The 23,639-nt window shown below is 38.8% G+C and overlaps 1 protein-coding gene across 12 annotated transcripts in view; it reads left to right on the top strand.

Annotated features, from left to right (window-relative positions):
• The window catches only part of LOC137323874 (microtubule-associated protein 2-like), a 329,190-nt gene that overhangs the window by 274,034 nt on the left and 31,517 nt on the right, over positions 1–23,639 (top strand). For 8 of the 12 annotated variants that reach the window (XM_067987893.1, XM_067987900.1, XM_067987904.1 and 5 more), the window contains 7 exons: positions 1,607–1,852; positions 3,433–7,845; positions 8,030–8,233; positions 8,502–8,633; positions 9,253–9,329; positions 15,818–15,991; positions 18,362–18,506. In XM_067987893.1, the coding sequence (XP_067843994.1) occupies positions 1,607–1,852; positions 3,433–7,845; positions 8,030–8,233; positions 8,502–8,633; positions 9,253–9,329; positions 15,818–15,991; positions 18,362–18,506 (5,391 nt within the window). Of the gene's footprint in view, positions 1–1,606; positions 1,853–3,432; positions 7,846–8,029; positions 8,234–8,501; positions 8,965–9,252; positions 9,330–15,817; positions 15,992–18,361; positions 18,507–23,639 lie in introns of those variants that run through there. The other 4 variants (XM_067987901.1, XM_067987903.1, XM_067987896.1 and 1 more) reach the window with 3 other exon arrangements.

Genomic DNA, 23,639 nt, shown 5'->3' on the forward strand with positions numbered 1-23,639 from the left:
CTGCTTAAAAAAAATTCTCCTCATCTCCTCTCTAGTTCTTTTGCTCGTGTATGCTATTTCCCTGAAAAATACAGTGAACTAAACCCAATATCGCTTCAATTTAAATAATTTTATACAATATCACTTCCATTTAAATCATAAGATCATTGTACACTGCAACACCCACGGGTGGCAAAAATCTTTCCAAAAACTGTACCTTCCTTTACAAGCCCTGGCAGTATATATTATAAAGAATTATAAAGGTCGGAATGCACTTCAAAACAGTAACAGACAAAGTGGGTGAGATGATACCAAAAAGAGTTTCACTGATGCATCGCACTTCAACCTAATTGTTATCCAATATATAATATTTAATTTAAATGGCTACCTTTCTGGAAACAAGATTGTGGGAGTCCGTCACCATATGAAACACTTTGCTTTGTACACGTTAGTTTTGACCAAAATGAAGTCAAATAATGAAGTTGAGATGAAAAGGAAACTGTGAATGTTGAAATAAAAATAAAGATTGTACAATAGGTTAAAAAGCGTTTGAAAGGGAAAAATATTGTGTAACACTTAATCAGAGCATCTGTTCTGATCAAGGGCTATTTAAAATATTCACCTGACTTTCTAGTTCAAATGCTGATTGAGCTGCTGTGCAGTTCCAGCATTTTGTTTTTATTTAAATAATGAAGTACTTGCTAATATTGAGCTTCAAGATTAAAGAAAGAGCCAGGCAGTTATATTGACTCGCCATTCAAATGCATCGAACGGCTTGAAGATCCTGTACTTGCATGGTAGACACGAACTAAACTCGCCATAAACGTTAGGGCTTGTCCATTTCAGTCTAAAGTACCCTTTTTAATGGCGTGGTAAGTCTTAATTACTGCCAAGCCACCTATCTGGCACTGAAAATTAACTTTTACAAGTGTGGAGTCTCATTCCTTCAGCTTTTAATTGTTGTTGGAGATTTTTAAATAAAAATGTAAATTACATTTTTTTTCTTTTTCTTTCTGTCTCTCACTCTTAATCCAACCTTTCTTTCCCTCACTTTATTTCATTTTCTGCACTTGATTTGACATTGAATTCAATATTCTAACTTACACTTCCTGGTTCAGAGTCTGCGCTGCTCATTAACAATTCTTCAATTTGATTGATTAAGGGGACACACTGTTGCTTGCCCTGTTCACACAGATCCCAAATGCATTGTAGAGGGCGCCTCCCCATTTCGATCTCCCACTAACAGCAACTTGCCATGCAAAAGCTCATGGAAATTAAACGGGCAAAGCCAAATCTAATGAACGGCGGGTGCGTTTGTTTGCTTACTACAGTACTTTCTGGCCCATTATAGCAGATGTTTGAATTTATTCTGCATTTACATTACACAAAGTGCATTAGTATTCACAAGTTGAGGCAGCCAGCAGAGGACCACAATAGTGTAATAATGCTCTGCACCAAGTTGCAGCAGAACATTGATGCCCATTCCCCAGTGTTTGCCCACAATTCATTACTTTTTTTAAACTGTTACTTATGCAAAGCAGAGCTGAAAGTGTCCCATTAAAACTGTTGTGTTATAGCATCTGTGTTGTCTTTTGTCCTGACATGTCCACTTCTTCCTTTTGAGTAGAGGTTGTTGAGAGTCCAGCGTCTGACGAAGAGGAGCCAGCAGTAGCTCTTAAGCAAGAGCATGTTCAAGAGAGTTGGTCTGCTGTGCCCTTAGTGCAAGCAGAAGCAGTAGTCCAGCCCCAGGATACCAAATGTGTGGAGGTCACATCATCAAATGAAGACAGTGTGCCAGCTGAGATTCCCAATGGAAAGGGCATGATTCTTAGGGAGGTTGGATCCCTGGAAGAAATGCCACCTTCTGTAGAAGGTGTGTCTTCCTGTTGGCTTCCACATAATGACAAATGCCTTTTGAGAATCCTCTTACCTCCAATTCTTTGTTTGTATATTCCTGGTAGACATTTTGCTTGATGGATAATTTAATTATTGTGCATAAGTTGCTTTTGGCTGATCTGATGCTGGCTACAGAAGCAACAATGATTTCCCACCACTGCTGCTGACACTTGACTTATTTTGTTTCCATGATGTCACATGCTTTGCAGCTGAGCTGATATTTTTTTAAACGCACATGAGGCTTTTCATTGCCTAAATGTTTGCCAGTTACATTGCCGATAAGTATCAATTCTTTTAAAGCTGATTCACCTGCTTTCTATTTAGTAGACTTACTAGTGATCAAAAGATTTTTTAAGTTGCATTTCTGTATTTTCAGCTTGTATCAGGGTTTATTTTAAAAAGGGATTGTTTTGCTTCATGTTTTAGTGCTGGCATCTTGCATTTATTGTTTTATTCGGGCTATGGCAAGTGCTTATCATTAAAAATCATTTTCCATTTTCAAAGATGGGCAGATGGTAGGTAAGGATAAAAACTGTTCTAGTGAGAAATTATTTTTTCTATTTAAATGCACGGTTTGAGACATAATTAGGATTTTGTCAATTATCGCTAGGACAATATATGTATCTATATAAAGAAGATTGTGTCCAGCAAGACAGTGATAGAAAGACTATCCTGCCTAGGATAGGTGCATCCCCGCACCAGGCCATCCCTCCCTCCCTCCCCCACCCCGTAACACCCCACGTCCTCCTTCGTATCCAGGAAGAGGCCAGATTATTTCTCTGGCTATTAGAGGCTTAGAGCCCTGTGTCTTCATCCACTTCTCCATAGGAGAAGAGAAACAGAAAGTGAAAGACATCCAGAGCGAAATTATGTGAGAGGTGTATACAGTAGGAGATGCATGGAAGAGAGAGGAAACAAAGGCAAGGAGATATTTACAAAGACTGAGAAAAGTAATTAGTTGAAGATACAAAGATGACAACACTGGAAAGTGTGTGACAGCCACATACATATATAGTGAGAGAGAGAGACAGAAGGAGGAAGAGACAACCAAAGCTTCATTGGACATACTAGTTCATTTTCCATGCAAGCAGAGAGAGGGATTGAGAAAGATAAGGAGAGAAAACCAATTTTTTTTGTCCTTGAGTTAAATCACAAGAGATCAGCTAGTATATCCATTGAAGCTTTGTTAGCATCTTTTGGAGTAAAATAAATGCAGAAATTCATGTTTTTTAAAGTTTAGGGTTTGGTTTGTTCAACTTCTCTAGAATTAGAGTATTATTAATGCACTTATGTAAAAAGTGGTATTGGATTTTTTTTTATAACTACTATGTCTGAGAGTCACTAACAGTTCCCAGTCTATTAATACCTTTTTGGTCCAACATATTAACAAAAATGTTTTCACCAACCCTAAATATTATGCTATAGAATTAGGAAAATTTGCGCAACATTTCATTTTTATTCAACACAAATGCCTTTTTGGCAATGATATTATGTGGAGTGGAGTAGTTTTGCCTATCAATAACAGTTAACTTTATGCATGCAACCAAACTACTTTAGATCTGCTTACAGCCACGAAGATGGACATGCTGTCAACAGAATCCTCTGTTGCTAGTGGGGGAAGACCATCGTTGCATGAAGTGTCAGTGACAGAGTTGAAAGATAAGACTATTGAACATACTGAACAGCAAAAATCTGACCTGTCACCTCCTTCCACATTGGGTAAAGATAATGACGCCGTCAAAGGAGCACCAGAGGACGCTGCCAAGAAACAGCATTCGTTTTCTATAGATGCTTTGCAGATCAAATCTGTTCCTCCATCACTCAAGAATGAACCATGCCTAAAAGACTTAGCTGCTTCTAATGTTGAAACCATAACTAGCCACCACGAGAGTTCATTACTATCCAGTGTTCATGAAGATGAATGCATCTCTGTGGTGGCAGCAGAGAATATAGTTGTCCATATGCAACCAAGCTCGGGCAAGAAAACAGATGAAATCATGAAACCCCAGTACGTTCTGACAGAAACACTGTCCAGCAAACCAGTTTTAGATGAAAGTAAAAAAATTCCTGAAAGTTCTAACATTCAAGATTCATCAAAACAATCCAGTACAGCGATTTCAGAGAAAAGTTATTGTAAAGAAAAGGATGTTTCCCCAAGTGTCACAATAGCTCCTGCAAAAGATTCATTAAAGGATAGTGAAGGAGCTTTGCGAAAAGAGCAATCAGTTGCTGGAACCTTAGCTACTGAAGACAAATATGTGTTACATCAGCAAGAAATAAAAATAGATTCAGTTGCAACCACCACTTCTGTCACTGAAGAGGCAGAACAGCACATTCCTCAGGAAAAGCCAGGAGTGCTTGAGGAATTGCATTTAGACAAAATACCTGCAGTTGCTTACAGTGCAGTTGAAGACAAAACTATAACTTCAGAAGACTCGACTAGTAAAAGAAAAGATGTACCAGATACAATAAAACTGGTTGAACATATAGAAGATGTATTTTCAGTTCCAGAAGACAGATCAGAACCTGTTGAATACAGCTCCACAGAAAGTGCAGAACATCATTTGGAGCATTCGAAGGGGAAACCAGCAGTAGAAGAAACCATTTCCAGTACGATAGACTTATTACAAACTGAATCCTCTAAACATATGTTTGAACAACTAACACCCAAGCTTCCATTTAAGGAAAAGGACAAGGCGGGTCTTAAGAAAGCAGAAGTTCAGCAGTTAACTGATATTACCTCTGCTCAGTCAGATGTGGAAGAAGCTAATATAAATGTCCAGCATGGCATACAACCCACCACAAGCAATGCGGTTGACATTTTAAGTAATGACTATACGCTTGAGATGATTAAACAAGAGCCATGTGATGTGGACCAAAATACAGAAAAGATTCATGATACACCTGTAAAAACTGAAGACAAAAGCACTCAACAGGTACTTGCTAAGGACAAAGAATCTGAAGCACAAAGTGTGTGCCCATTGATTGATTCAAATGTTGGTTCTGATAAAAATGCAGAAAGTTCAAGTGGTCCAATAGTGCAAGACAAAAAAACTGACTCTTTTAATGTGAGTTTGAAAGATGGGACAGAAGTGGATCAACCAGAAATGTCAAAGTATTTTGAAACGTTTGTTTCAAAAGACGATGGTGCAAAAAGTAGCAAACAACCTGAAGATGGTTATTATGAAATGACCATTACAAATGAAAACAATTCAAGATTTCCTCACGTAGTATCCGAGTTCTTTGAAGTCCCACATGAAAAATCAAAAGTGGATGCACACAAAATGGAAAATAATATTTCAGCAGAAAGAATTCATTATAGCACACTTGCACAGACATCTCTGCCAGCTGATGCACAGGCTAAATCCAGTACAGAAAATGAAATTCTTTTTCCTGCTCAACAGAGCCATCTGGAGAAAAAAGACCTCCTCACAGCCATATCTCAACAACCTGATTCCAGTGCTGATGTGAAAATCGATAAAGAACTACAAAAGCTAATGCTGAATTTACCAACGACATCTTTAGATTCAGTAGCACTGGAAGTGGAAACAGAGAGCCAAGGTCCCCCAGAATCGTTGTCTCCGCTGGCCTCTGACATTCTTGCCTGTACCAGAGGAATGAGTTTGGATGAGTCGGCAGACTTTTTTCCAGTCACTACACCAGCTGAGGAGCAGCATATTTGTTTTCCTGTTGAAGTGGAAAAAGATGAAATGGTGTCTAGCTATGAAGAGAAATCAGCTGACGAAAGCCTACATTTAGATCCACAATATGCTTACCCCCATACTTTGAAAGATGATTACAAAAATGGCACTGTCGTAGTTCCTGACTTGCCTGAAATGTTGGATTTAGGAGTTACAAGAACTAGATTGAGCTCTGAGGGCACGGAAACAGAAGTGGTTAGAAGAACATCCATACCTGGAGAATCTGCCACGGAAAATATCGCTTCTGGCTCGGAGGTTATAACTGAAAGAATCAAACTAAGTATTAAAAATATTAGTCAAGCAGAGGAAATGGGCTATTGTGTTTTTGAATACTCTGCTCCCTTACCAACTCCTGAGGAAGTTAAAAGTCCTTTAGAGGATGGCAGCATTTTCCTTCACCAACTCCGCACTGCTACTCAGACTATAGATGAGGATAGTATCAGGAGGCAAATAGATGTAAATAAGCATAAAGAAGATTCACATTTTAGAATTACTACCGTGTCAGAAGACGGGGAATTAAAAATATCAACTATTTTGGAAGCACAGTCAGAAATCAAAACTGATAAATCAGTTTCGATAAGTGTTCCAATCCAGGTTACTAAGACAGAGTCTGTACCAGTGCATTTATCTGATGACCCTGAACTAAAAGACCTTAATAATCAAAATAAAGCCATGACCATTGACACACAGAAATTTTCTCCTAAGAAGTCTCAGGATTATGAAACCCATGAAAAAGCCAGTAAAAATAACAATTTGTCTAGTGAGGTTACAGTGTCAGAAATATCTTTGAAAACAGAGTCTGTTGATCACAAACTGTCCGAGAAAGAAGCTTCTGTTCAAGAACCAGCTCAAGCCAAAAAAACTTTGGAAGATGAACCTAGGCCTAGTTTGCCCAGCAAAGTTACTGGGCCAGAAGTAGGTTTAGAAATAGAGGCTGCGGATCACAAACTATCCGAGAAAGATGCTTCTGTTCAAGAACCGGCTCAACCCAAGAAAACCTTGGAAGATAAGCCTAGGCCTAGTTTGCCCAGGCAGGATACTGTGCTAGATGAAGATTTAGAAATAGAGACTATGGATCTCGCATTTTGCGAGAAAGCTGCTCCTATTCAAGAACCAGTTCAACCTAAGAAAGCCTTGGAAGATGAATCTAGGCCCAGTTTGCCCAGTGAGGTTACTGTGCCAGAATCCGTTGATCATAAAGTATCCGAGAAAGCTTCTTCTATTCAAGAGGCACCTCTTCCTCAGATGATTGTGGAAACTAAGTCTAGTTCACCTAGTGAAGCTATCTTATCAGAAGCAGATGTAAAAACTGAAACTGTTGATCTCAAAATATCTGAGAAAATTGCTCCTGTACAAGAAACCACTCCTCTTGAGAAAATTAGGGAAGATGCCGCTGGGCCTAATTTGCCCAGTGAGGTTATTGTACCTGAAGTAGGTTTAAAAACGGAGCAAATTGATCATAAAGTTTCTGAGAAAGTTGTCCCTGCTCAAGAATCTGCTCAACCTAATAAAACTAGGGAGGATGACAATAGGCCTGGTTTGCCCAGTAAGATTATTGCACCAAAAGATGATTTAGAAACCATGCATTTTGATCACAAAATAATTGAGAAATCTGCTCCTGTGCAAATGATTCAAACTGAGAAAACGATGAAAGATGCAACTATGCCTAGTTTACCCAGTGAGGTTACTGAGCACGAAATCGCTCAACCTAAGAAAATCACAAAAGTTGAAACTCGGACTACTCCCAGTGAAATTATTGTATTGGAAGTTTTAAAAACGGAATCTGTTGATCACAGAATCTCTTTGAAAGAACCAGCTGAAGCTGAGGAAACCATGAAAGAGGAAGCTAAATCCAGTTTGGTGATTGAGGTTACTGTGCCAGAAATAGTTTTACAAACGGACCCTGCCGACTATGAAGGATCTGAGAATGTTGTTCCTGTAGAAGAAACTGATGAAGCGAGAGGAATTGTAGAATCTGTCATTACGGTGGAAGATGACATTATTACAGTTGTTCAGACTACGTTAGAAGGAGGAGAGGACATAGGCCACAATGTGAGATTTGTCATGTCTGATGGCGGTGATGTTGAGGATGTTTTTACCCCTAGCGAACAAACCCAGTTAACAGAAGAACAAATTCATGAGCCACTTGTAAAAATTGCCCAAATTGCACTTATCCCGGAGAAGATAGAGATCCCTACAGACTTGAAAGAAGACGAGAGTATTGATGAATCAGTAATGGACACGGACAGCCTCTGGATGGATACACAAGGTGCATGTAAAGCCTTAATAGCTAGCAGCCTCTTTTTAAAAAAAATAAGTACTGTGCTTCAGTACACTGTATTCTTAAATGTTACTGGGTTTTTAAAAAGTAACATGAATTCAGTTTATGCTTTTTTTTCTCTTATGATATCTCTAATGCTATTAAAGTGATTTCTTGCACTCTAATTCTGCAGATGAAGAGAGTATCATAGTAACACAACCAGCTGCTGTTACTAAACAGGAGAAAGCAGAGAAGGAATTCAGCAGCCCATCTTTGGATAAACATAGGAAAGGGAAGGTGTTAAAAACTGGAAAAAACAGAGTATCCACGCCCGAGAGAAAAATAATTAAAAAAGAAATCAGTGCAGTCTCCAAAGATGACAAAAAGAAGAGAAAAGGTTCATACAATGGAAGCAATTTTTGTTTTTTCTTGTTGCATTTTTGTGATGTGAGGTGTTTGTACTGTGCCTATGTAACAATATTATGTTCTCCGTGAGATTTGGCTGTAGAAATTTTAGAGAATAAACAATAACAAGAAGTAGTAATATCTAATTTTCTAAATTGTTCTCTATTGTTTTCTTTAATGAAAAGTGGATGTTGTACATTCCACCTGACTACCACGTTGTTCCTGTCCTCATCTTTGCTCTTGTCTTTCCTCTCTAACAGCATATAAGAAGTCTGAACTTGCTAAAAAATCAGAAATTCAGACCCGGTCTCCTTCCAGGAAAATCATTTTAAAACCAGCTGTAAGATATCATAGACCAGCTCACGTTCCTTGTACTAAACGGAAGCAGACAGGTGACTGTGTAAACACTGCAATGTGGCTGGCAAACATGGACTTTACTTCATTGCTAGACTGGCTTTTTTCCTACGTTACTTTTTTTTTCAGCCGCTGGGCTGTCGCTAGTTTATATGTATTCAGCACTTTCCATTTTTTTTTCTACAGCAGTCATGATCACACATGCTTGTCTTGCACAAGCTTGCAAGTACAGTGGTCTTAACCTTGAAGTGGTGACGTAATTCTTATTGTGGGAATTTGTATAGATTGCTGTGTGCTGGTGGGAAAGTGTTGCAGCCTGCATCATGGTATCCATTCACATTAATTTCTCTTGTGGTTAGAGGTATTCAGGTATAACTTGCATTACATGCAATATATGTTTTCCATTTATGTTATTTAAGAAGTGTTTTAATTTATAAAAAAAAACATTTATATACTAAGTTTTCCTCCCCACAGACCTTTTTTATTTATTAGTTTGGATAATTTATACTTCATTACTTTGCTTCCCACCTTATAAAACAACACTGATTATAAATGTCTTTTGCTTTCATGTCCATCTTGATTTATGTCCTGATCATAATGACACATTTTTTGTGGTCTATTGTGCTATATTCTAATATTAATATTCCTTTTGCCTAGCTCCTGGAAGTGTTGAAGGTGCATATATTATAGACCAGAAATTTTCTGTTGCTAAGCAACCCAAGGAGAGAATCACAGTAAGTAAATTACCCAATAAATAAATCCTGTGTGTGGTATGGAAGGTGGGACAACTTTTGCAGCATTTGAAGTATTCATTTTTTTTAAATAAAAAAATCACTTTTAAAAAAAATGCATATGTCAAAGCTACAGATATTTCGTAAAATGTTCAGTATGATCTATATTCTTAAAATAACTTTATTTTTGTATGTGTTTTGTCTTTTATTCTAGTTTTCAGGTTGATTTCAGTTATTTTTAGTTCGCAGCTATAGTAGCCCTGTGGTATGTTATACACAGGACGAATACTTGACAAACAGAAACATTCTGTTCAAACTAATGAACTCTGCTGCATGGATCTTGCTGCTGTTGCCAAGCTAAGGGTTACTGCATAATATATATCAATCAAAATAGTGCTATGGCCTATTCCTGTTCCTATCTTCCTATGTTCCTAACTCACTGTGAATACTTGCACCCCTCTCACTGTGAAGTAAATAATGTTTTGCCATTTGCAGTAAAATTTACATAGCAAATATTCACTTCAGAAAAAAATGAGTATTGATTTTGATATCAGGATTTACCAAAATATAATGAGAAGTAAAAACCATGGAAATCTATTCTCTTCCCCCCTGATTATTTACAATAAGCATAAACCATCAGGGAAACCTAAGAAAACTGTAACAGATCTTTCTTTCCGAAGATAGAATTATATTTGCTGCAATGTGGTAGGGGTTGTTGGAATTTGAGCATTGAAATCCTTAATAATATATTGTTAGTTAATCTTCTGTGGTGTTGCTCACAGTCAAAAAAAATCTTTCTCTTCCCTGCATCTATCTCTGCTTCCTCCTAATTATTTGTTTTCTTCTTGCTTTCTGTTTATCATTCACTGTTTGTTTCTCTGTTTCTATCTGTCTCTCTCAGTATGATGCTCACCTACCTTCGTTGTCTCTATCACCTAGTCAATTTTTATAATTCCCCTTCTTTGTGTCAGTCTCTACTTCACTCTGTCTCCTTTCTCTTTCTCCTGTATGAGTTCACTCTCTCTATGCCTCTCACCGTTTTCTCTATGTCTCACTCTCTTCCTGTACATTTCTCTCTCTTTCTTCACCAATTGAGATGAGGGGCTCCAACTCTGTGATAGTTGCTGTGATAGTAGCTACGAGGAAAACTAAAACTAAATCAAGGGGAGGAACTTACTATATTTAATATCAGTTTTTTAAAAAATGGTAATGGAGAAGATAATGAGACTAAAGATAGATAAATCCTCAGGACCTGGTATCCACCCCAGGGTATTAAAAGAAGTAGGTGAGGAAATTGTACATCCTCTAGTCATGATCTTCGAAAACTCTCTTGATTCAGGAATTGTCCCCTAATGCAAATGTCACTCCATTATTTAAGAAGGGTGGGAGAGATAAACTATGAAATTATTGGCCTGTTAGTCTAAGGTCTGTTGTGGGTAAGTTACTAGAACCTGTTATTAGGGACGAAGTGACTGAGCACGTGGACAAATATGAACTGACCAGAGAGTGAAAATATGGATTTGTAAAGGGTAAGTCATATCTAATGAACCTAGTTGAATTTTTTGAAGTGGTAACTAAAGTGGTAGATATGGGAGTGTCTAAGGATGTTATTTATATGGACTTCCAGAAGGCATTCAATAAAGTTCCACACAAGAGACTGTTAACAAAAATGAGAAAGCATGGAATTGGAGGTAACTTATTGACATGGGCAGGGAATTGGTTCGGAGATAGGAGACTGAGAGTGGGGATAATGGGTATGTACTCGAATTGGCAAGATGTGACTAATGTCCCTCAGGGATCTATACTGGGGTCTCAGCTTTTCACTATATTTATAAATGACTTAGACAAAGGAATAGAGAGCAATGTATCCAAGTTTGCTGATGACACTAAGTTAGGTGGCACAGTAAATAGTGTTGATGGGAGTAGGAAGTTGCAAAAGGATATTGATAGATTACCTGAGTGGGAAAAACGGTGGCAGTTGGAGTTTAATGTGGGGAAGTGTGAGGTCATCCACTTTGGACCTAAGAAAGATCGAGCAGAGTATTTTCTAAATGGTGAGAAGCTAGGAACTGCAGAGGAGCAGAGAGATTTAGGGGTCCGTGTACAAAAATCACTAAAAGCTAGTGGACGGATGCTAAAAATAATTTAAAAGGCTATTTAAATGTTGTAAACAATTTTACAACACCAAGTTATAGTCCAGCAATTTTATTTTAAATTCACAAGCTTTCGGAGGCTTCCTCCTTCGTCAGGTAAATGTTCAGGAGCTCCTTGAAGCCTACGTATTTATACATCACAGAACAATACATGGTGTTTACAGACTGCCCCTGCAACTGCCCGTTGCCAAGGCAATCACCGTGTTCAGACAGAGTCTGAACACGGTGATTGCCTTGGCAACGGGCAGTTGCAGGGGCAGTCTGTAAACACCATGTATTGTTCTGTGATGTATAAATGCGTAGGCTTCAAGGAGCTCCTGAACATTTACCTGACGAAGGAGGAAGCCTCCGAAAGCTTGTGAATTTAAAATAAAATTGCTGGACTATAACTTGGTGTTGTAAAATTGTTTACAATTGTCAACCCCAGTCCATCACCGGCATCTCCACATCATATTTAAATGTTGGCCTTTATCTAAGGGGGCTAGAATACAAAGGGGTAGAAGTTATGTAACAGTTATATAAAGCTCAGGTTAGACCCCATCTGGAGTACTGTGTTCAGTTCTGGCCACTGCACCTCAGGAAAGATAACAATTAGCCATGATCTAATTCAATGGCGAAACAGGCTCGAGGGGCTGAATGGCTTATTCCTGTTCCTATGATTGTGTGAACAATCTCTTATCTCCCTGGGTATGAAGGAGGGAGTGGAACTGAGACGGTCGTGGTGTTATTACAGGGCCTTGACTGGGAGCAGCAGAAGGTTCCGATTCTCTCAAACTCAAACTGAACCACTGCGCGCTCTCTCTCTCTCTCTCTCTAAAACACGAACATTCACTTAAATGCGAAGACATGCATTCACAATCAGGCATTCAAAACATGTTCACACTCATATTTACACGTTTTATTAAATAGCATTTTTCTGCACAGAAATATTCAATCTTTTGTAAGTTAAAAGAAATCAATTTAGTTCATTTCAGCAATTCCCTTTAGGCAATCACCATTCTTTATGTTCTTCCTCATACCCAATTGCACAGGAATTAAACTCAAGTCACAAAGGACCTGCAGCAGAAACTGCAAACTGCTGAGACTCTCATTCCTTGGCACTGGGAAGGGAGGGAACAAGCGGCAAGAAAAAATAAGAGGAAGGCAGAGGAACGATAGCAGGGAGGCTGGTCACTAAAGTGCATGCCTTTTGGAGTCAGATAGACAAGAAGACTTAGGTCAGTGTCAGGCCAGGCAGAGAGGCTGGGTCTTAATTGAGATTTGGCTGTGCAGCAGGGCAAACAAAATTAAGAAGGATGAAAAAAGTTAAAATAAATCTACCGATTGGGCCATAATTTGCTGTCAAAATAACGGTGAGGCTAATAGCACTCGGCATTAATTATGCGCAAATGCTACAGCAACTTCGGGCGAGGGCAGATGCGCGGTTAAATGCAGAAATCCATAAGTTGCTGTCTGAGATACACCATTCCTCCATTAGCTTTGCGAAAACTGCATCTCGCTTTTTGCCTCACCATTGAAATGCATTGAATGGCATGAAGTTCCTGTATTTGCGCAGTAGATATGAACTAAATTCAGTGCAGAAAGTTAACTCTTGTCTATTTCAGTCTAAGTACCCTTTTAACGATGTGAGAAGTGTTAACTACTGCCAGTCAACCCCTCTGGCACTGAAAATTAACTATTACAAGTATGGCGTCCCATTCCTTCAGTTTTTAAATGTTGGAGATTTTAAAAATGTCAAATTTTAAATTAAGTTTTTTTTACTTTTCCTTTCTGTCTATTTTTTCTTTCTCTCTTAATCCAATCTTTCTTTCTCTCTCTTTATTTCTCTTTCTGCACCTGATTTGATATTGATTTCACCCACTCTAATTTATACTTCTTTCTCAGACCTTGTGCTGTTAATTTCATAATCCTTCAATCTCATTGGTTGTTTGCCCTGTTCACTCAAATCCCAGATGCCCGCTTTCCTTCGCTGCAACATTATTAGCTTGCACTTTCAGCAACTTGCCACGCAAACATTTTAAAAACCTAAACATGCAAGGACAAGTCTAGGGCGCCATTAGGTGCCCTACATCGCAAATTATAGCCTTATGTGTTTTTGTGGGGACCTGTTGCTGAATAGCCTGGATAGGGAATCTGTCTTATCATAGGCATACCTCTTTACTAAAGCTCTTCACACAAGATTGTGGATTAAGCAGTTGGTGATGAGTAAGCCTGATATGTGAAACGGGATTTGGACTTCTAGAAAATCAAGATGGCTGGCATGACACTTGCACAACCTGTGCAAGTCCATCCACCATGCTGAAGGCAGATGCCCGTTGTATAGCTGATGAGGAAACTCTGAGACTTGGGAAGACAGCTGCCATAAAGTGTTATTTGGAGGCTAGTATAAGAATTTGTGCCCATATATCCAGGGCTCGATGCCTGCCATGCTTAGGTTACAGAGAGGCAAGCACCAATGCTGAAGTTCTGAACCTCCAAATGGTGGAATTGCCATTTGATGGGTTATGGAATGTGTACATGCAGTGATCAGGAAGATGATGGCAATAAACCAGCACGTTTTATGGTGAGTTACAATGTTGACCATGCTGCTCATAAGGCGCTCCAGGTACCTGCTGTTCACCCAGTGAGGGCTCAAATCTTGTGAGTTGTCTAATAACCAACTAGTGACTATCCAGGGGAGGGAAGAGCAGGTAAGTGGTATCACCTTTGGGTCAGGTGGCTCCATGATGATAAGCCAGTTGATGGAAGTTTGGAACCAAATCAACCAAGGTAGTAGACTTGGTAATCCAATAATATAGAGACTTTTCTTTTAAAGATGTTGAACATGCATGAAAACCATTTATCATGCCATCCCTCATGATGAATGACAATGTAATCAAAACAAAAATAGTGCTTTTGAAGCACTTTAATGTAAACTAATAGACATAGCAAGTTTAGTTGCTTTTTGAATTGTAAATTATATTTGGGATTGTCAAGACTTCCAAAATCATAATTCTTGTGTTCTGTTCCATTACACTGAGGAATTAAAGGAAATGACAACACACATTTAACATCCTAGTGCAAAATTATAATTTTTTTATTTTGTTTTTCTGAGTAGCCATGTATAGATTTCATAAGCATTTTAGTTTCTTTTAACAACTGTAAGAGAAAACTTAGTTTTCCTAACAGTTAACACACTGTGGTAAGAGCTGTACTTAAAGAAGATAAATTTTTACCTTTAAATACTGTGGTTTTTTTAGACCATTAATATGAGCAAAATGATTCTGGTTTCTAACTTCATGAAGACTGACGTCACTATAAGTAAGGCCATGTGTTATTAATTATTTATTGGAATTGCCAAAACCTGTTCAAATCCATAGTAGCCTGTAAAGTTAAATAAACACCCAAAATTAGTAAACTGAGATTTTAATAAAATTATTGTTGAAAAAATAATTGCAAAGGGTGATTGTATTAATGTTCTGTTTTGTTCACATTGTTTGTTCACTAAGATAAGATGCCAGCAGCAGGATATTACAACCACAACTTGCATTTATATAGTGCCTTTAATGTAGTAAAACACCCCAAGTGCTTCACAGGAGTGTTATGAAACAAAATTTAACATATAGTGGAGCCCACTATATGGTGCATCACTTAAAGCAAATCCAAGCACTTTTCATCATAGTGATAGTAATAAACTGTGCTACTTGCATTGTTACTCTGAATTATAGTTGTAAAGCATCCATTCATAACACAATTGGAACTTAAAACACACACACAGCATGAGCACAAGCTGCAAAATGGAGAGAGTTCTGTTACAACTGAGATAAAAATTTTATTAACTTCCCTAAAAAAAATGATTATTATAAGTGCTTTGTCACACTGGTACTGTGTAGTTTTTTTTGAGCAGCTTATCCAGAACAAAAGTGCTTTTGAAGATAAATCATAAAATCACCATCATTGCTATGACAGCTTGTAAAATTAAACATAATTGTCCAGGAATCTCGCAGGCCTTGGCTATTAGAGTTTAGAAATGGACAATAGTGTTTAAAACCAATCATTTCAATTACTGATTGCAGAAAAATTGCATCATATAATTTAATACACTATATAGAATACGAAAGCTTTGGGAAAAAAAAATGTGCTCTTCAATTATCACTAACAACGAGTAGCTGGGGTTGGGCAGACAATCATAGTACCTTTAACATGGCTATTACTGGTGCTGTATCATGTAGTTTCTAGTTATATTCATTAGAATATTAGGACATACATGTTAATTTTATTTTTTGTGTTTTAGTATTTTGGTCCATTTTTATATTCATTGTCTTTTTTTTAATTTGCTTTATATTTTTTCATGACAAGAATTCATCTACACTAACAAAGATTCCTACCTCAAAATTACCTTCCCTCCTCCCTGAAAGACCCAATTCTACTTGTTGTGCTGCTAGAAAAGCCTTTATTGACCTAGATTATTATCCCACACGATCCTCGTCTGCTGACCCTAGAGACTCATTGAATGAGCAGCCTTTAAGAAAGGTAAGATGAAGAAATGGTCCATGATAGTGGTCTTGCTTCTTACTCTTTGGTCTTTCTACATGGAATGGAAATAGGTTAATGCTAGTTCATTGAGTGTTTTTGTAATTATTTGCCACTGTTAAAATTATGGGGAAATATTTAGGTTGTTAGCCATTAAATATGTTCAGTATTCAGCCAGTTGTTACACCTACATTCATTATTTTTGCTAACCTTTAAACTTATGTTGTTGAAGTGTTGACCACTCAACTAAGATACAACGTTTGCATTGCAGTCTTGCCTGACATTTGCACTCAGGCTTGCCCTTAAGAGGACAGATTCCCTGGCTCTTATTTAGATAGAGGGGGAAAATCATTGCATCAAGTGGACAGTGATGGATAGGCCCATTGATGACATCTCATCAATATGATAAACAAAAACAATGTAATAGCAGTGGAAAGGTAGAAGAAATTTGGGGAACAAATTAATTTACTGTCTTCCAAATGCTGCTGTATGTTCTCAAACCAAATCATAAATATCTGCCAAGTCTGGCCTATTTCCAGTGGTTTTACTAGTCAGAGGTTGCAGTTGGTAATATTAGCAATGAGCACTTAATGAATTCAAATTACATTCTTTTGTCCACTGTGTTAATGCAGATATTAACCAATTTATTTTAAATGGGCTAATACCCCTGATAAAATGATGGACAAAGAAATTCATTAAGTGTTTGTTCACTAATATCGGCAACAGTAATTTCTGAGCTCCTGTCTTTTCTGTTGTAAAAGATATAACCTCTTTATTTCCATGTAAGTTTAAAAAAAACGGTAAATCTATTTCAGTGGTTTTGCAATCTAGGTCATTTTTTTTTCGGAGAAAAGTCTCATTGTCCCCTATGGTATAACTTTGGTGATACCAATAACATTATTCTTGCAACAATATATTAGTGAAATGTGAAAGGAAAATGAGAACTACTTCAAGAAAATGAAACACATAACTGTGCTCTTTTATCAATACGTTTTTCAGTACAGTATACAGGCTTACAGTTTACTGCTGGAATGCAGATTTCTGTGTAAACCATTACACTTAATTCTCCATATACAGTCTGAATACATGTTACAGTAGGGAGTCATTTCGTGCCCAGTTGTATCTCAGGAACCCGTAAAGTAAGAATGGTGAAAATTAATTCATCACAAAGCCCAGAGGCTCTGAACAATGTTGAGGAGCAATAATTTTTTGTATGTTTATGTATCTTTACCAAGATATCACGTGCGAAGAAGAGTTCAGAATAGTCACATGGACTAATGCATTAGTTTAATGCTAAAACTTCTTAAATCTGGCTGCTGTGTAAGAACACTGGGGTAAAATTCAGCTTCGGTGGCTATCAGTAATACCATCATCTGATGTCCAAATCCACAGAATAATGAGTTGATCATATATATGGAGTCAATTCATTTTTCTGTGGATTTGGCCATCAGGTGATGATGACATTATTGGTAGTAGCGAGCACACGTATTTTGGGGGCATGGAAAGATATTGAAGGGATAACTATTGGATTTTGAAAGTCCTAAAATAGATAAGACCAGTGATACCTTGAATCAAATTTTTTAAGGAGGCAATTTTTAATGAAATAATTAATAGCCAATAGTAGCAGACGCTAGAAAATATATTATTCCCATGGATCTCTGTGACAAGAAGGAGGGCATAAAGATTTGACCATGTTTTAAAGACACCATGACAACCATTATACCACAATGATGATACTTGGACAAAAAGCTGTAAAGTGAGTTCTATTTTCTTTTTAATTGTGTCTTTGAAATTTCACTAAAGTATATTTTTTGTTTAAAGCGGAATTTTCAAGAATGTGTTTCAGGAATTGCAGCAAAATACATTGCCTTATGTATATTATACTAGTACCTGTAATTCATGCTGAACCGACAGAGAACCGTCTGTAAATTCACTTAGAGTTTTAGCAGCACTGCATGGAACTGAATAGTAATCTGCTCCCTTTGTAATTGTAGATCCAGATACCTGCGTGTGTGTGCGTGTGTTTGAGAAATTTGCTGTACTGTGAAGTTTTTCTAGTTGCAGCTTACTAGTTAGTTTTAAAGCCTTGCTTCATGGTAACTGTTTGCTCTGCTAGACCTTAGAGGGCTCATAGCATCTTAACCTCAAAATGCTTCCATTGCGGAGGATGGGGGGGGGGAATTGTTTATTCTTGGGGATTAGGCTCACAATTTAAAATTTCTCTTCAAATGAGTAATTCTAAATTTAATTTCCAAGTGCATGGACATTTGCCCCTGTTTCAGCTGTGTATTTGGTTAGTTTACTATTATTGAAAGCAATCAAGAAGCTTGCACAGGGTTTTGAGATAATGACACAATTTTCTCTCTGCAGGATGCTGCAATGAGGAGCCCAGAGAAGCGTTCCGCCCTGCCCAGACCTTCAATCCTGTCTACTCGCCGGGCTCCACCAGCAGATAAAGATGCGCATTTCATTCCAGCCACAAGCCCAGTTTATTCTGCACCAAGACGACCAACAAGTTAGTTTTTGTATTTCTTTTTGAAATCTTGGGGATAACGCATTTTGAAAAACATGCCTCATAATATTGACTTTTCGATCACATGAGATATTGCTTTTACAGTGTGTGTTCTGTGCCCTAATTTAGCAATGTCAATATTTTTCTGGATAGGCAACATGTTCAATATTTTTTTAATACAATTATATGTAGATAACTAATGTAGAGGAGAACCAAAATTAGTGGTATTCAGTTTTCAAGATCTAACCAGTATAGACCAAAAATACAAATATAATTTTCACCTCCCTTCTAGGATGATTAATTGTGGTTTTTTCAGCTTTTAATAAAAACTGCCCAGGACATCTTTTAATGGTCTTTACTTCAAATTGACCAAATGACAACAACTACAAAATTATAAAATATTACTGTTTGCTGAATGTTTAAAAATTTGGGTTTTCATATTAATGTATTTTCATCAGTGTAATGCCCTAAACTTCACTTTAGCTGTCATTGTATTCGATCATTGTCAACAACAAGCTTGTCAGCTTCTACTTGCCATAGCCAACTTAAACAGTTATAAAATCTTGGTTACTATGGCTTAACAACAACAAATATGTTAGAATTTTTGCTGCAAGCCACATTGTGTGATGGGATTCAAAACACACAATGAGGCTACGCTCCAGGTATGTGTAAGCCTCATTAACATTGGATTTTATTTCAATAATTATACGATGACTATTTTGACTTCAGTGAAGCTCCGCCCACATCACGCAACTTGCTGGTAAAACATAGGCACGTTTGGGAACCCTGGAACTGGGCCTACCCATGTAGGATTCTTAAAGAGCGATCACAGTTTGAGTTCTTGGTAAAAGTGTTTGTCTTGATTGTACTTGTAATTACATTTTGCTGCATTTTACAGCATGCATTAGTTGGTTTTACTGGGTAGCCTGTTGCTTTTGCACTTTCAGTTCCCTTCCCTCCCCCCTCCCCCAAGAAGTGGTGAAGATGGAAATTCCCATTTGCTGCATGATTTAGGTAAGAAAGACTAGTTTATTAAAGGTCAACAAATATAGAAGCAATGACACCGGACCTGTCACTGCCCCAGACCTCATGTTTATGGAACCCCTCCATAAGTACCTGGATATGTCAGAGGAGACCAGTCATAACCTGTCGTGAAGCAGCGGTGGTAATCATAAGACAATGGCCCTGAAATTCTTCAGAGGTCCCACCAGTCCTCCATCGTAACTATGGTAGCAAGCAGGCAGACACCCCACCCCAGGAAAACAACAGAGACCAAGCAGTGCTGTTTCCAGCAGTTCCTGGTTGCCTTGTAAGGGGCAGAACCTCTATCCACCCCTTATGAGGCAAAAGATGGCAAAGGGATGGATCCAGGAGAGAGATGAGGCATGCCAGCCAGCCGACACAAAGGTGGATGTGAACCCCACCGGTTGAGTCCACGCCAGGTAAGCGAACTGGGTCATAGAATGGTTACAGCACAGAAGGAGGCCATTTGGCCCACCGAGTCCATGCCAGCTCTTTGTAAGAGCAATCCAGTTAGTCACATTCCCCCGCTCTTTCCCTGTAGCCGTGCAAATTTTTTCCCTTCAAGTATTTATCTAATTCTTTTTTGAAAGCCACGATTGAATCTGCTTCCACCACCCTTTCAGGCAGCGCATTCCAGATCATAACTACTCGCTGCGGAAAAAAGTTTTTCCTCATGTCGCCTTTGGCTCTTTTACCAATTAATTGAAGCCTGTGTCCTTTGGTTCTCGACCCTTCCACCAATGGGAACAGTTTCTCTATTTTTATCTAAACCCTTCATTATTTTGAACACTTCTATCAAATCTCCTTAGAGCAGAGAAACAACCCCAGCTTCTCCAGTCTATCCACATAACTGAAGTCCCTCATCCCTGGAACCGTTCCAGTAAATCTTTTCAGCACCCTCTCTAAGGCCTTCACAACCTTCCCAAAGTGTGGTGCCCAGAATTGGACACAATATTCCAGTTGTGGCCGAACCAGAGGTTCAACATAACTTCCTTGCTTTTGTACTCCATGCCTTTATTTATAAAGTCCAGGATCCTGTATGCGTTTTTAATCGCTTTCTCAACCTGTTCTGCCACCTTCAAAGATTTGTGTACATACACCCCCAGGTATCTCTCTTCCTGCACCATTTAGTTTATATTGCCTCTCGTCATTCTCCCTGCCGAAAGGTATCACTTTGCACTTCTGTGTTAAATTTCATCTGCCATGTGTCTGCCCATTCCACCAGCCTGTCTGTGTCCTCTTGAAGTCTATTACTATCCTCCTCACTGTTTACCAAAATTCCAAGTTCTATGCAATCTGCAAATTTTGAATTTCTACCCTGTACACCCAAGTTCAAATCATTAATATATATCAAAAAAGCAGTAGTCCTAGTACCGACCCCTAGGGAACACCGCTGTATACCTTCCTCCAGTTCCAAAAACAACCGTTCACCACTACTGTTTCCTGTCACTTAGCCAATTTTGTATCCATGCTGCCACCGCCCCTTTTATTCCATGGGCTTCAATTTTGCTGACAAGCCTATTATGTGGTACTTTATCAAACGCCTTTTGAAAGTCCGTATGCACAACATCAACTGCATTGCCCTCTTCGACCCTCTCTGTTACCTCATCAAAAAACTCAATTAAGTTAGGTAGACACTATTTGCCTTTAACAAATCCATTCTGGCTTTCCTTTTGCTAATCCACACTTGTCCAAGTGACTATTAATTCTGTCCCAGATTATTGTTTCTAAAGACTTCCCCACCATCGAGGTTAAACTGACTGGCCTGCAATAAGAGCATAAGAAATAGGAGCAGAAGTAGGCCATACGGCCCCTTGAGCCTGCTCCACCGTTCAATAAGATCACGGCTGATCTTTGACCTCAACTCCACTTTCACCCCCGATCCCCATATCCCTTGATTGCCTTAGAGTCCAAAAATCTATCGATCTCAGTCTTGAATATACTCAACAACTTAGCATCCACAGCCTTCTGGGGTAGAGAATTCCAAAGATTCACAACCCTCTGAGTGAAGAAATTTCTCCTCATTTCAGACCTAAATGGCCAACCCCTTATCCTGAGACTATGCCCTTTAGTTCTAGACTTTCCAGCCAGAGGAAACAGCCTCTCAGAATCTTATATGTTTCAATTAGATCATCTTTCATTCTTTTAAACTCCAGAGAGTAAAGGCCCATTCTACTCAATGTCTCCTCATAGGACAACCCTCTCATCCCAGGAATCAATCTAGTGAACATTTGTTGCACCGCCTCTAAGGCAAGTATATCCTTCCTTAGGTAAGGAGACCAAAAGTGTACACAGTACTCCAGGTGTGGTCTCACCAAAGCCCTGTACAATTGCAGCAAGACTTCTTTACTCTTGTACTCCAAACCCCTGTAGTTGCCAGGTTTATCCTTAAATCTTTTTTTGAACATTTGCAATTCTCCAGTCCTCTGGCACCACCCCCATATCTAAGGAGGATTGGAAGATTATGGCCAGCACCGCTACAATTTCCACTCGTACTTCCCTCAGCAATCTATGATGCATCCCGTCGAGACCAGGTGACTTATCTACTTTAAGTACAGCCAGCCTTTCTAGTATCTCCTCTTTATCAATTTTTAGCCCATCCAGTATCTCAACTACCACCTCTTTTACTCTGACTTTGGCAGCATCTTCTTCCTTGGTAAAGACAGATGCAAAGTACTCATTTAGTACCTCAGCCATGCCCTCTGCCTCCATGCGTAGATTTCCCTTTTGGTTCCTAATTGGCCCCACCCCTCCTCTTACTACCCATTTACTATTTATATGCCTAACGAAGACTTTTGGATTCCCTTTTATGTTAGCCGCCAGTCTATTCCCTCACTCTCTCTTTGCCCCTTTTATTTCCTTTTTCACTTCTCTGTACTTTCTATATACAGTCTGGTTCTCACTTGCATTATCAACCTGACATCTGTCATACGCCCCTTTTTTCTGCTTCATCTTGCGCTCTATCTGTTTTGTCATCCAGGGACCTCTGGCTTTTGTTGCCTTACCTTTCCGCCTCGAGGGAATGTACCTAAACTGTACCTGAACCATCTCCCCTTTAAAGGCTGCCCATTGTTCGATTACAGTTTTGCTGCCAATCTTTGATTCCAATTTACCTGGGCCAGATCCATTCTCAACACACTGAAATTGGCCCTCCTCCAATCAAGTATTTTACTCTAGATTGCTCCTTGTCCTTTTCCAAAACTAACCTAATCCTTATGATACTATGATCACTGTTCCCTAAATGTTCCCCCACTGACACTTGCTCCACTTGACCCACTTCATTCCCCAGAACTAGATCCAGCAATGCCTCCTTCCTCATTAGGCTGGAAACTTACTAATCAAGAAAGTTCTCCTGAACACACTTCAGAAATTCCTCCCCCTCTTTGCCCTTCACACTATTACTATCCTAGTCTATATTAGGATAGTTGAATTCCGCCATTATCACTACTCTATAGTTCTTTCACCTCTCTGTAATTTCCCTGCAAATTTGCTCCTCTATATCCTTTCCACTATTTAGTGGCCTATAGAATACACCCTGTAGTGTAGTGGCACCTCTATTGTTTCTTACCTCTAACCAAATAGATTTTGTCCTGAAGAATTATTTTTTAAAAATTAGTAAATCTGGACCATGACTGCATATGTGGGATGCCTGGGCAACCCCTTCTTTGAATGTAAGATGTCAAAGCCAGCAGCTGTCTAAGCATCAGAACCAAGTGCTGGAAGGTGGGATTAGAATGGGCACCTGGTTGTTCTTCGAGCCGGCGCGGACACAATGGGCCGAATGGCCCCCTTCTATGCTGTATCTTTTCTATGGTTCTAACCCCTTGTATCAATCCCATAGCCTACATGAATAGAAAGGCCTTTCACTACATTAACATTCAGGTGGTATCTGACCACAGCAATGTTATTATCCACATTAGTGTCCATTATCTAGGAAGCAGCTATGATGCTTTCATTATCCAACAGTCCACGGTGTCTACAATTTTGAAGGAGACGAAATACTGAGTGAGATGGCCATTAGGAGACCAGGCCTAACCTCTGCAATGATAGTTGCTCACCCCACTGAGAAACCGCCTAACAGCACAGGAGTGCATCAACCTGGAAGTCTGAACA

This window comes from Heptranchias perlo, chromosome 7 (genome assembly GCF_035084215.1).
Source record: "Heptranchias perlo isolate sHepPer1 chromosome 7, sHepPer1.hap1, whole genome shotgun sequence".
NCBI lineage: Eukaryota > Metazoa > Chordata > Chondrichthyes > Hexanchiformes > Hexanchidae > Heptranchias > Heptranchias perlo.